Genomic DNA, 12,870 nt, shown 5'->3' with positions numbered 1-12,870 from the left:
ACGTTTTTTCCGCCGTTAACTGGCTGTGATTGGCTGTTGGAAAAACACTGAGCTGCTAATTAGTTGGAGTGAAATGTGAGGTGGGATCGCTGCAGAGTATGGATGCATTTTCTGATGGATAAAGAACAAAGTTTGTTCCCACAGCTGATTCTTAATTTACCGCACGTCTTCCTGCGGATTGATATGAATGAGCATAGTCCCTTGATCCTCCCTAGCAACGGTCTGTTCTCCTTAGCAACGGTCTTTAAGTGAGAATTAACAAACCCTCAATTGTCCAAATTGACCAATAAGAATCGACTATTCAACTCACTCATGTTATAAATAAGTATATAGTACATGATATAGCTGTATCATCTCAGTCAGTACAGGACAGAGTGAGGGGCCCCCACTTCTCTTGTCCCCGGGGTCCATTTAAGGCAGTTTAAAGACAATCATGTGAACATTTAGAAAAAGGGGGAAACATGGCATGACTGTCACAAACACACATACAATGGAGCTCGAAACCATAACAGAGTTTTTTCATACTCCAGGGCAGCTTTTTCTCAATCTTCCTGGTGAATGACCTGCCAACCAACACACACACACACACACACACACACACACACACACACACACACACACACACACACACACACACACACACACACACACACACACACACACACACACACACACACAGTTGGCTATGCCTCAGTGTCCTGTCTTTCTTCACGTTGGAACCATTTGGAAAATAAGCCGTGTTTTTTCTGGGAAATGCCTCCGCAAAGGCCTCCTGGTGATGGCAGTGGAGAGCACCTCCTGTGGATTCTTGTTTTGTGCCACACACACACACACACACACACACACACACACACACACACACACACACACACACACACACACACACACACACACACACACACATACACATTTGACCTTGATTGTATCAGGATTGCACAACAATCTTCCTGGCTTCCTTTACCCCCTAAAGAGAGAGTTAGTCTAAACAAATGTTCTGGACTTTGTGTTAGATTAGCATATATCAAAAAGTTAAACAAAGTACAAAATTATAAGATTTCCTTTTTATTTAGAATTAATACTGCTTCAGAAATCGATTGAATTCTATGGTAATTTTTAAAGCTGTAGTTTGTGGTGGTCTTGTTTTTCATTAATACATGGCTTGGTTGAATACTTGATTCTGATTGGTCAATTTGAACTTTCCAGGAATGTGTAAAACTCGCTAACAGACCGCTACTAAGGAGAACAGACCGTCGCTAAGGAGGCCGCTCTGATCAAGGGATTATATGCAGACATATCAATCCACAGAAAGAGGTCCGGCCAATTTAAAAAAACAACAACCTTGGATTCATGATGGCTGAACTGTCCCCTGTGAAGAAAATAAAAAGAGAACAAGAGAAGGAAAGAGGTTAAATGAGAGAGGGTTGAACGTGAGAGAAATCAACAGAAGAAGACAGACAGGAAGTAAACACTAACAGAAACAATGTATGGGCTCTCCATGTTTTTGGCAGTCAAAAGCCTTTAAATTAAGTAACAAATCATTTATTTAATAATTATTTTTAAAGAATAGAGCGTCCAAGATATATATCTACATGATTATGAGTTTGACCTCTTTAGCCGTATGAAACCTTTTCAAAATAACAAGTCGAGAAGGTAAAAATAACTCTCTCTGCTCATAACTTATACAAATGTAAGACTTGGCAAGAGGTTGAAAATACAAGCCAGAAAGTTTTGGAACGACTGGCAGAGAGGAGGAACATGATATTCAGTCTATTTTCTTTTTAAAAAAGAAGCCACATTCTGGAAAAAAAGCCAAAATCAAAAAAAAAAAGTGATTTTGAAAAAAGTCAGATTCGGAGAAAAAGGCAAATTCTAACAAATAAGGCATATTTGAGATGCATTGTGGGACATGTAGTTTATGGGCAACGTGCTTCTGTAAATCGGCATGTAACCGTATAATAAACATATATTTGTTGTTGTTCTGTTTATGTTTTTATGTTTCATGTGGAACCTACTTGAGCTGGGGCCTGTACTGCGAAGCTGGTTCAACCTAACCTGGATATGTTTGAGTTAGCCGGTTGGCCTAATCCAAAACATACACGCTCTCGCTAAACGGTACTACGACGCGGGTTATCAAGTGGATCGCTCAAGCCAGCCGTGCCCTATCTAGTTAGGTGCGCGTTCACATGAAAGGGGTGGTATTTGGAGCATTCGACCAATCACAAACATGGACAAGCGTACTGACAGCGCAGCGTCATACTTCCTGAATGAAAAGTCAACTATATAATTAGACAAATATGAAGAAGTTAAACTTTAAACATCCATGACTTAAACACTTTATCCAAGATCAAAGCCACATAGCTGCACCTGCAAGGTGAATACAGCTGGTAACAGAAAAAGTGTTTGAATGGGTACATTAACAGGTTTATGATATCACTGCCCCGTCTAAGACACAATCTGACTTTAATTACATTTGACTCGAGTGTTTCATCAACTTAATGTGTTGCTTAAAATAATACTTCTGCATTCAGTATGTGACACTGAGTGTTGCACGGCCAGATACGGCTCAGCTGACTCAGATAAGGAAATATATGATACATTATGATGTGATATGCTGTGGACTGTACTTAATGTTACTTTGATCAGGTTACTTATGTTGTGGCAGATATTTAATTAAGCTTTCTTAACGCTAATGTTATAATAGTCAGATTGCTCTGAAGATGGGAGGTGATATTCTATTAATGTTCACGTTCACAGTCAGTTGATTTTTGCCGGCCGTCTTTCCTGCAACGGCAGCTTTTCTGTATTTCCTTTCTCCTGTAATATGACTTGGTCGCTTTAACCTCCGCACACGGAGCTCTGATTGGTCAGCAGGCGGTGCTTTCACTGAGTTGATCTCTTAGCCTGCAACCTAACCTGCTCCGGGGCAGGTTAGCCGCTCAGCATTATTTAGAGAACCAGCTTCGTAGGACCGGAAACCCCGAGTTTTCCCTGAAGTTAGCCGGCTAAGCAAAAATCCTGCTTCGTAGTATACCCCCCAGGCCTCCCTTGAAAAAGAGATCAATGATCTCAATGGGATACACCTGGATAAATAAAGGTTTGAAATTAAATGGAAATATTATATTCTTTGCAAGCTCTTGTGGGGCCACAGAAAATGAAGCCCCCGGGCCTTGAGTTTGACACCCCTGATATAGTGTTTGTTGTAAAAGGATCAGATTGTATTTCTTCTTTGTAAACTGAATCTGCTTTATGATTTTCACCTTCAATTTTATATTTTGACACTCAGATTAGGTTCCTCATTACATGTTTTAACTGGTAAAAGTAACCCTTCAGTCAGTCATTAACCAAATCGAATGACTCTTTCTTATTGCCATGGGGTATTAAAGTACTCAAGTCATATTCAACATTTAGTTTTGATAAGGAAAGTTTGATGTTGCTGTACTACGGGAATATCACTTTTGATGTACAGCACTTTGCTCCAGATCTTAAGTTACTCCGTTCTGATAGAGAGATATCAAGGGAGGAATCATTTACCCAAACTAAACACACAGCAGTATCACCATGGGGATTGTCAGTGTGCCAGACTGCAGCTCCAAAGGAAGCAGATATCAATGTTAGCAATAAAATAGAGCAGGTTGCTGATTTGGCCTCATTCTGGACCGTTGCTGTGTTTTCTTTTCTTTTTAACTCTTAAAAAAACCTCAGTATCATAATCGCTTAAGGGAAGTGTTTTAACAAATATCTCTTACCTGCCAACATGCTACCGCCAGAAAAGATTGGCTTCCTGTGTCGATGCAGTAATGATAATGAAGTGATGGAAGTGAAAAGGGCCAAAGTGTGTCTTTGTGTACACATGAGATGGAAATAACTTGTTTATCTTTCCAGATCCGTATCCATCCTGTCAGATTTGGCACTTTCTTGGAATATCTGTTATTCTACGATAATTATTTGGACATTATTAAACGTCATTATTAAAAACAACAGTTCTTGTTTCTCTTAAAATTCCTGTTATTGTGCAAGAAAAAAACAGTTACGTGTTTAGGACGTCCAAGTGCTTTTTCCAGATAATTAAATAGTGTGATGATTAAGGCTTCATTTGACCAAGCTGGCTTTCATTAGCATTTCTGTCAACTGTCTCACTTTTAAACACTAAATCTTGCCATTTGTGCTGATGTTGTAATGTTTGGAAGTATAGAAACGATTCCTTGAAAACACAATAAAAGCATTAAACGTAGGGTATAGGTAAGAATGGAGAAACCAGCTCGAGTGCGCTAGAATTTGAAAGTACATAACCGAAAAAAATCTGCCCCTTCCTTCAGACTTCCTTACAGAGCCCCTCCTCCAACACACACGAACGCGCACATGACCAACGAGGGCACGAGATAAATTGGTATAAAATGATTGGTTGTGCTTTTTACAGCGCCACGGCTTCCACAGATGACATTTTGTTATGTATTTATTGTCAAAGCATTTCATGTATTCATTGCTATCGGGATGTTAAGAGCATTCCATGGAATATAACAAAAAGTGTATCTGAAGTGAATTACCTACCCCATCTTTATCTGTGTGCGGAAGTATTGCAAATCCCAGTAAAGCATTTTGAACTGCAGGTTAACAAACTCCTAAATACCTTTTACTTTTTCAAGTAGTTTGAGCTAGTGTACAAATAGCACCCTACTGAGAACGCTTGTAAAACATTCCCACACTGTGCAGTATCTGCATTCTTCTCTTCCATGAATACCAGTGATTGATCTCTGTAAGCACAGGTTTTCTCCGTCTGTATTTCGGGCCCTTCGTCAATCAGTGGTCGAAATCAAGTCCTATGTCTTCTCCAAACCACTGTTCCTTAACCCTAGGACAAAAGCGTTTTGGGGTTAAGGAAAGAAGTGAAGGAAGATTCATCAGGATTTAGGACAATATTTGTGATTGATTGAATGAATGATTGATACATTTTATTTCGAACCAGTAAAATAAATAATTACAAAACAAAACAAATGTTGCAGTGCATAGTCATGTAAGAGAAATCAAAACAAAAAATGACATTTACAACAACAACAACAACAACAACAACAACAACAACAACAGCATTAGCAACATAAACAGTCCCACATCTAGTGTTCGAAAAGGAGTGAGAAGAAATATAATTTATTTAATCTCACCCCCTTGTCCCTAAACGATTTATTTATAATTTATAATCTGCAATAATTATCATTATTATTAATTATTATTGCTTTTATTATTATCAATCTGCTTTACCTGTTGATTTATATATATACATATACACAAAGAGACTGCAATGAAGGAAGACGTCATTAATTACATTTCTGAATACAGCCGACTTCTATGAGACATCTAGAGTAGACACTTCACCCCATGCGTTCTTATGGTGTTGTTTATGTGTGCTTTATAAACGTGGACAACAGAGACAAATACATTGTTCATTACAAAGGTTAGAATTAAATAAAAAATAAAAAACGTAATGCTTGCTCCTGTCCTATGGTATTAACCCACATGAATCCCAACTAGTATGTTTGTATGATAATATTTTTGAATAAATGTAACTGTATGCATTATAAGCATAACTTGTTAGGCCTAAACATTTATCACTGTGCATTCCTTGTTTTTTGTGTTTTATTTTGTATTTCCTTTTATGTCTTAAAGGTGGGGTAGGTAATTCACTTCAGAAACACTTTTTGTTATATTCCATGGAATGCTCTCAACATCCCGATAGCAATGAATAAATTAAATGCTTTGACAATAAATACATAAAAACATTTCATCTGTTGAAGCCGTGGCGCTGTAAAAAGCACGACCAATCATCTGAGCCGGCCCGGCTAAAATAACTGGATGGCCTACCTGCCTGTCAGCCTTATACCAACTTATCTCGTGCCCTCATTGGTCATGTGGGCGTTCGTGTGTGTTGGAGGAGGGTCCCTGTAAGGAAGTCTGAAGGAAGGGGCAGATTTTTTTCGGTTACGTACTTTCAAATTCTAGCGCACTCGAGCGGGTTTCTCCATTCTTACCTATACCCTACCTTTAATGCTTTTATTGTGTTTTCAAGGAATCGTTTCTATACTTCCAAACATTACAACATCAGCAAAAATTACAAGATTTAGTGTTTAAAAGTGAGACAGTTCACAGAAATGCTAATGAAAGCCAGCTTGGTCAAATGAAGCCTTAATCATCACACTATTTAATTATCTGGAAAAAGCACTTGGCTAACATTTGAAGTCCTAAACACGTAACTGTTTTTTTCTTGCACAATAACAGGAACCTTTAAGTATAGTTTGTTGCACTGTAGCTTTGCATTCGACAGAAAAACCTTTAAATCATTGAAAATAATAAAGAAAAGTTTGCGTCTTCCTTAAAAAATACCACAGATATTAGTCGGTTAAACCTAGCAAAGTATTTTTCTGTGTCGAAGGTGAGCTTATTGAATACTTGAATAGGATGTTGAAATGTTCTGTATGTGTGTACAAAGGCCGATGGGAAAGTAATGGGGAGCATTGTGGAAAAGTAAGAAGTTCATATTTTTTACATTACATGTTACTTGTTAGACGCTTTAATCCAAAGCGACTTACATACATTCAATACTGTGGGCAATCCCCACAGGAGCACTTTGAGGTGAAGTGTCTTTCCCAGGGACACAACGACATGCTGACTGCAGTGGGACTCGAACTTGCTATCTCCTGATTCAAAGTTCAGCACACTAAGTTCAGCCCACTGAGCCACAGCCTCCCTATATTTTCTTGCAGAGAGCATGTGTTTGTAGTTATAATTGTTTGTCAAGATTTAGAAACAAAAGACTTTTCACAAAAACACCCCAAACTGCTTTAAAGTAAAAACATTGATGTGTAGCAAATTAGGTAAAATGCATTTCTCTTTCACAAAAAGACATGTAGTGAAACAATGCTTTTAAAGCTTGCCTTATTTGTAGTCATTTTCAGTACACTCAGAAGCAACCTACAAGAATAGAAATAAACAGTAACACTAAACCAAATGTTTTTTAAACAATAACACTCTTTAGAGATTTTCTCCTATCTTTGTATAGTTTTATTCTGGGACAAACAAAGCTTTATTATTAGGGCTGGCTCAGGCTTGCATTGAACAATCTCCTGGGTCTGATATTTTTGTTTTATTGCCTTGACCATCCTCCAGGGCCAATTTTGTTATTTTTTATTTTTATTATATTTGGTTTTATTTGGTTTTATTTTTTTAAACATTCACATTACACATAAATTGGATGTTGTATTTTAGTTAAATGTTTTACCCTGTCATTAAGTCCCCTGTAAAACATTTTTAATTTGTGATATTTGGCGATATAAATAAAATGTCATTGAATATGTTATCTTCCTCCCTGTGCTGCCTCCTCTCTCCAGGCTCACGCTCATGGCTCGTTGGTGTACCTGGTGTCCTGTCTGGGCAACATGGACCACAGCTTTCACCACACACTGCTGCTGGAGATCAGAGCGCTGACAGACCGCTACCCGTGTTTACTGGGCGGCTGTGGGAAAGACATCTACAGGATGAGCAACTCCTTCACCGCTATAGCTCGCCTGCTGGGGAGGAGACTGGAGGATTGCACGGCCACGCACTGCAGGTTAGTCACGCACATCCACAGGCAGTGGTGGGAGTAGTGCCCAGGTCTTAAAGAGGACATATTGTGCTCATTTTCAGGTTCATATTCATATTGTGTTCCTCTACTGTGACATGTCTCCATGCTTTAATGTTCAGAAAGCTCTTTATTTTCCTCATACTGCCTGCCCTTCCGGTTCCTTCGACAAAAACCAATGCAACTTCTCCATAGGATTTTGGAAAATAGCTGAAATAAGGTCTGTGGTTGACACAAATTGAAGAGACAGATCAAGTTTTGTTCAGCCGGATAATATCCAAATGTCTACCTTACTTTTATAATTTTTGTCTCTTCAATTTGTGTCAACCACAGACCTTATTTCGAGCTATTTTGCATTGCATTGGTTTTTGTCGAAGGAACCAGAAGTGGTCAAATGCTAACTTACTTCCGTGTTTTAGGACGCGGCACTGTGGCACTCTATGGAGGCGTTTCAGGCGGGAGGGGGGGGGAATTTAGTGTTTACAGACCATCTACATGCACAGAAACCTATACAACACACTACAGGAGAAGGGAAACCCCAAAGGCCCCAAATGCTTCAATAAAGAAAGCTGGCTGTAGCTCCAGATGTAACCTACAGGCATTAGAGAGGTAATCATCTTCTCTTCTAACAAGTCAAGAAAGCGAATAATAAATGATCCCAATTTGTTGTATGTATGGATTTCTGGGCACGTTCAATTAGCTGAATTTGTGAATTCAAAACAAAAATCTAAGTACGCCTGCTGTACAATTGAATCTGGATCAAACATGATAGTAACACAAGTTTAACAAAATATATTTCAACACTGATTCCTATTTGAAATTAAAGTGCTGTGTTTATCAGCATGCCACAGAGAGCAGTTGAAAGTTGCACAAAGCCAAGAGGGTACACATACTGAGCCAACACATTTGTTCAATTTGTTGTACTAAGACTTAAAGAAATGTGGATTTCCTTATGTCCAAGTCTGACCTCTGATGACTTTGTTCATGTTACTTCCATGTTTACAACAAGTGGAAGTTATAAAAAGTGCTTTAAATGCAGTGTGTGTGTGTGTGTGTGTGTGTGTGTGTGTGTGTGTGTGTGTGTGTGTGTGTGTGTGTGTGTGTGTGTGTGTGTGTGTGTGTGTGTGTGTGTGTGTGTGTGTGTGTGTGTGTGTGTGTGTGTGTGTGTGTGTGTTGATGTTCATAAGTTTACTGGGATTCATCTGGCTGCAGTGTGGGAACGACACGCGAAGCATTACCCGAAACGAGAACATGATGTGCAGGATTTGAGGCTTCCAGAGACTTTGCTTGGGGTCTTCTGGAAAAACGATAGAGGGGTCGAGAGAAGCAGGATGGTTTATTAGGGAAAGAGCGGGGGGGTGAAGAGGGAGGAAAAACAACAAACGTAGGCAGTTGGAATTCCTCTTTCAGAAAACAAGTGGAGTGTTTAATGAAGTTATAAAGGGGGGGGGGGAATAGCAACACACCGTGAAAGAGGGAATAATTAGTTTTGTTTGGGAGAGAAAGAAAGGATAGGGGGAAAACAAAGCCAAAGAGGTTAGATTTTGCCAGGAAAAGGGGGACGCATGGGGTGAGGGACCCAGGAATAGAGCCAGTCACCGTGAGAGGGCCAGAAGGGGAGAAAAGGGGGGAGAGGTGAATAATAAGGCTACTGAAGTCCATCCAAATGTGTCTGTTCTCACGTGCCCAACACATGCAACCCTTCGCCTTATAGTGTGTGTGTGTGTGTGTGTTTTACAGGCTGGACGAGATGTCTCCCTTTGCCTCTCTTTCAGGGGGAGGACGGGGGTCAGAGCAGCGGCTGCAGCTGAAGATCCAGGCCTTTGAGGATAAGATGGGGGAGGAGGTGGGAGAGGAGGAGGCGGAGGACTCTCCCGCCCCGCAGCGACGCTACAGCCTGAGCCAGGCCGTCAGGGAGCAGCGCCGAGAAATGAGATTCAACAGGTCGGTTAATACGTAGCTTTACAGCCCGTAATATAACTATATCTTGAGTGAAGGAAATTATTTGTATCACTGTCACTGGGTAACCTGGTCAACTAAATATATAAATGTATACAACTCATTATATTATTTTATTTATTGAATTATATTATTATTATTATTTATTTATTTTTTAATTCAACCTTTGTACAATGTCTATTATTTAATTACTTGTACATTATTATTGCCCTATTTATTTTATTTATTATTCTTAAATTGGTTACGGTTTGGGAGGTATTACAGTTAGTCTATGGTTTGATTAATTTGCCTGCCATGCTCAATTTAAAGTATCTCAAATCTACCTACTAACCTCAACTAGTGTCTACCAGCTAAGATTGCTACCTTACAATCTATCTTATGTAATAAAGCCACACACTGTTTACAAAAGATCAGTATATTCAACAAAGTAAAGCTAATGCAAACAATACACCTGCCATGCACTGAAGTCCAGGCATTTTGCTGTTTTATATGGTTTTCTTAGGTTTACTAAGTTATCGTCAACAATGTCCCCTTGAATGCCAAAGCGTCTGAATAGTGTCAAAAACCAAAAACAGGAAGCAGACTAAATTTAGTTTAGACTTTTAATTTAGTTGATCAGTGGCGAGCCGTCAGTGCCCTCTAGGCCCTCTCTGAAGGCCTAAGATATTCTACAAAATAATATTTAAAAATATTAAAGAAATGAATATTTTTTTAGTTATATTTTTCATTAGTTTTATCAAAATAACTTGATTTAATTGTATTTAAAATAACATTTCCAAATAACTAAATCCTTTGAATCTGCCTATTCAGTTTATTCAGTTTCTGTTTGAATGTGAAGGGTTAAATGAAAGAAGCTCGTCTCTGCGAGTTACGGCCCGTCCACACAGCAGCGTTAAAAACATCTTGAAAATCTTGGAGGTGGGCGTGTCTGAAAGCTTGGGGATTTTTTGCGAGCAACAACCAATCACATGAATCTCCCGCCCCCGACATACGAAGCAGAAAACCCCGGGGATTTTATGCGAGCAATATATATATATATATAAACTCCCCAAACAGGCGAAAACCTACCAGTTTCACCCATTGTCTCTGCCACCTCCCTCCATGCCTGGTTCCTCCGGTTTGTATCCCGGTAAATAGTTACTGGTCGTAAAGAACCGGGTGATTTGCTACCGTAATTTCTCGTTTGGAATATGAGGAAATGAACTGCGGTATGTCCCTCCCAGCTTACACGTGGTTTGATTGGCTAGCGCTTGCACTGTCAGATTTGCATAAACGGGATTTGATTGGCTGACGCTTCCAGCTCAGCTTCAAAAGTTGAACATTGCTCAACTTTTGAATCCTGAAAATCCTGGAAATCTTCGCTTTGCTTCCCCACAATGCAGTTCGGCGAAAAGCGAGGCAAAGTGACGTCACCCCATTCAAAGTGAATGGGCAGAAGCGTTGGAAGATTTTTTTAACGCTGCTGTGTAGACGGCCCGTTACTGTGAAGAGAGGAGGTGATTGGTGGTCCTGCTGTAAATTCACAGAGGGCCCGCTACAGTAACTGAACGAGAGAGTAATGTCAAATGACAGTACAATTGCCTAGGTATAAAAGTCACAGCTCGCCACTGTAGTTGATAGTTTACATTTCCGTTTTTTTCCTCTCAGGTCAAAGAGCCTGGCCCTGCATGCTGTGCGCTCGCGCTCCATCACCTCCGACACCGGAGAGGACGCCGAGGGCCTGGAGCCGAGTGCAGACTGCATCTTCTCACAAACAAACGTGAATTCACTCTCAGAAAACCAGGAAGCACCGCCTGCTGAGAGCAAACTGAGGGAGGACAGCTCGACGCTCATCCCTGATGTCAAAGAGGCGGAGAACTGTCAAAGCAATGAGAAAAAGAAGGAGAACGAGGAGGAGGAAACTGACAGACTCTTCATCCATCTAAGAGACAATATGGAGGCGATCAGCGAGTTCTGCAGAGACATCATGCAGCAGGTCCCCATTCCAGAGCAGTGTGTGATAGAAGGTAACACAAGCAGATTTCTTAAAGATATGATTTAATGACTGTGTTATTGCAGTAGATGGTGAAGATAAGTGTGGTCCACAGAGAGAGGCAGGGGGAAGGTTTGTGTAACCTGCTGAACCTGAAGGAGATTACAGTCAGAGCTGGGCTTAATTAATGATGTGGTATGAATATGCCTCGTCTTCCCCTCTCTCTTCATCTTGTATACACATACAGTACGTTGAGCCCGCAGCGCGCAGGGATTTATTTCTTTATTTTACTATTGCATGTGCTGATCATTAATTTAATCCTTTCCAAAGTTCATATGAGTTTATTTGTATTCCTTCGACCCAAATCATAGTCAGAGTCCTTATAGAGTTATCCTGACACCTTTTTAAATGTAACTTTCTATCTTCGACTTTCTGTTTCCAGTTATCAGCCCAGAGGATGTGATCATAGGATTTTTCTGTTGAGGTCCACAGTTAGGAAATATATTAAAACAAATCTCAATGAACTTGTGAGTGTGCTCTTTAGCTAGCTAACATCAGCTATCAAGCTAACATCAGCTATCTAGCTAACATCAGCTATCTAGCTAACATCAGCTATCTAGCTAACTAGCTACGTTCACTATCTAACAAGCTAACAAGTGAACATTAGCTATCGATATAACAAGCTTGCTAGCAAACATTAGCTATCTATCAATCTAGTTGGAAAGCAAACCTGTCAACCTGGTTAGTTAACTTTTGCCATCTACTTTACCAACTAGCTTACGTAAGCTACTTGTCTAACAAGCTAGCTGGCTAACTTTAGCTAACTTCTAACCTGCCGCTCTCAGTTAACCAGCAGCCAATCATAGCTCCAAACAATGCCAAAAACGACCAAATATGCATTATTTGGATATCCTGATCACATAGCGGTCATGTAATTGGTTACTATCTCGCCTGAAAAACTGTTTAACCTGTTAAGCCCGAGAGACCCCGGTACCGGGGCCCTCCCGCAACATCTTGCAGGAAACAGTGTATGAGGGCATCTTAACATTTAATAAACTATGAATGTTTTATATCCATGTAACGGGAGGAAACTCATCTAACTGATCTTTTTTTTTTTTAAACCCACAATGCTGACGCTGAGCCTCTGAATTAGCAACGAGCGAAAAATGCTGACAGATTACTGCACCGAAACTCACTCATAAAACCTTAGTAATAATCCTTTCTGCACATCCGACCCATCGATCTGATCGTGAGATGACACAGAATCGATGGGTACATACATTATCTATGTAAGATAAGAACTCGCAACTTTATAAACAAAAACAGACAT

At 39.9% G+C, this 12,870-nt stretch overlaps 1 protein-coding gene across 4 annotated transcripts in view; it reads left to right on the top strand.

Annotated features, from left to right (window-relative positions):
* Positions 1–12,870, top strand: part of veph1 (ventricular zone expressed PH domain-containing 1) — a 93,571-nt gene that overhangs the window by 42,620 nt on the left and 38,081 nt on the right. For all 4 annotated transcript variants that reach the window (XM_079679261.1, XM_079679262.1, XM_079679263.1 and 1 more), the window contains exons 7-9: positions 7,377–7,597; positions 9,350–9,553; positions 11,216–11,574. In XM_079679261.1, the coding sequence (XP_079535387.1) occupies positions 7,377–7,597; positions 9,350–9,553; positions 11,216–11,574 (784 nt within the window). The remainder of the gene's footprint in view (positions 1–7,376; positions 7,598–9,349; positions 9,554–11,215; positions 11,575–12,870) is intronic.

Source organism: Notothenia rossii (genome assembly GCF_949606895.1).
Source record: "Notothenia rossii genome assembly, chromosome: 4".
In the NCBI taxonomy this organism is placed as follows: Eukaryota; Metazoa; Chordata; class Actinopteri; order Perciformes; family Nototheniidae; genus Notothenia; species Notothenia rossii.
Note: the sequence above shows the minus strand (reverse complement) of the source record. Positions and strands in the feature narration are given on the sequence as shown.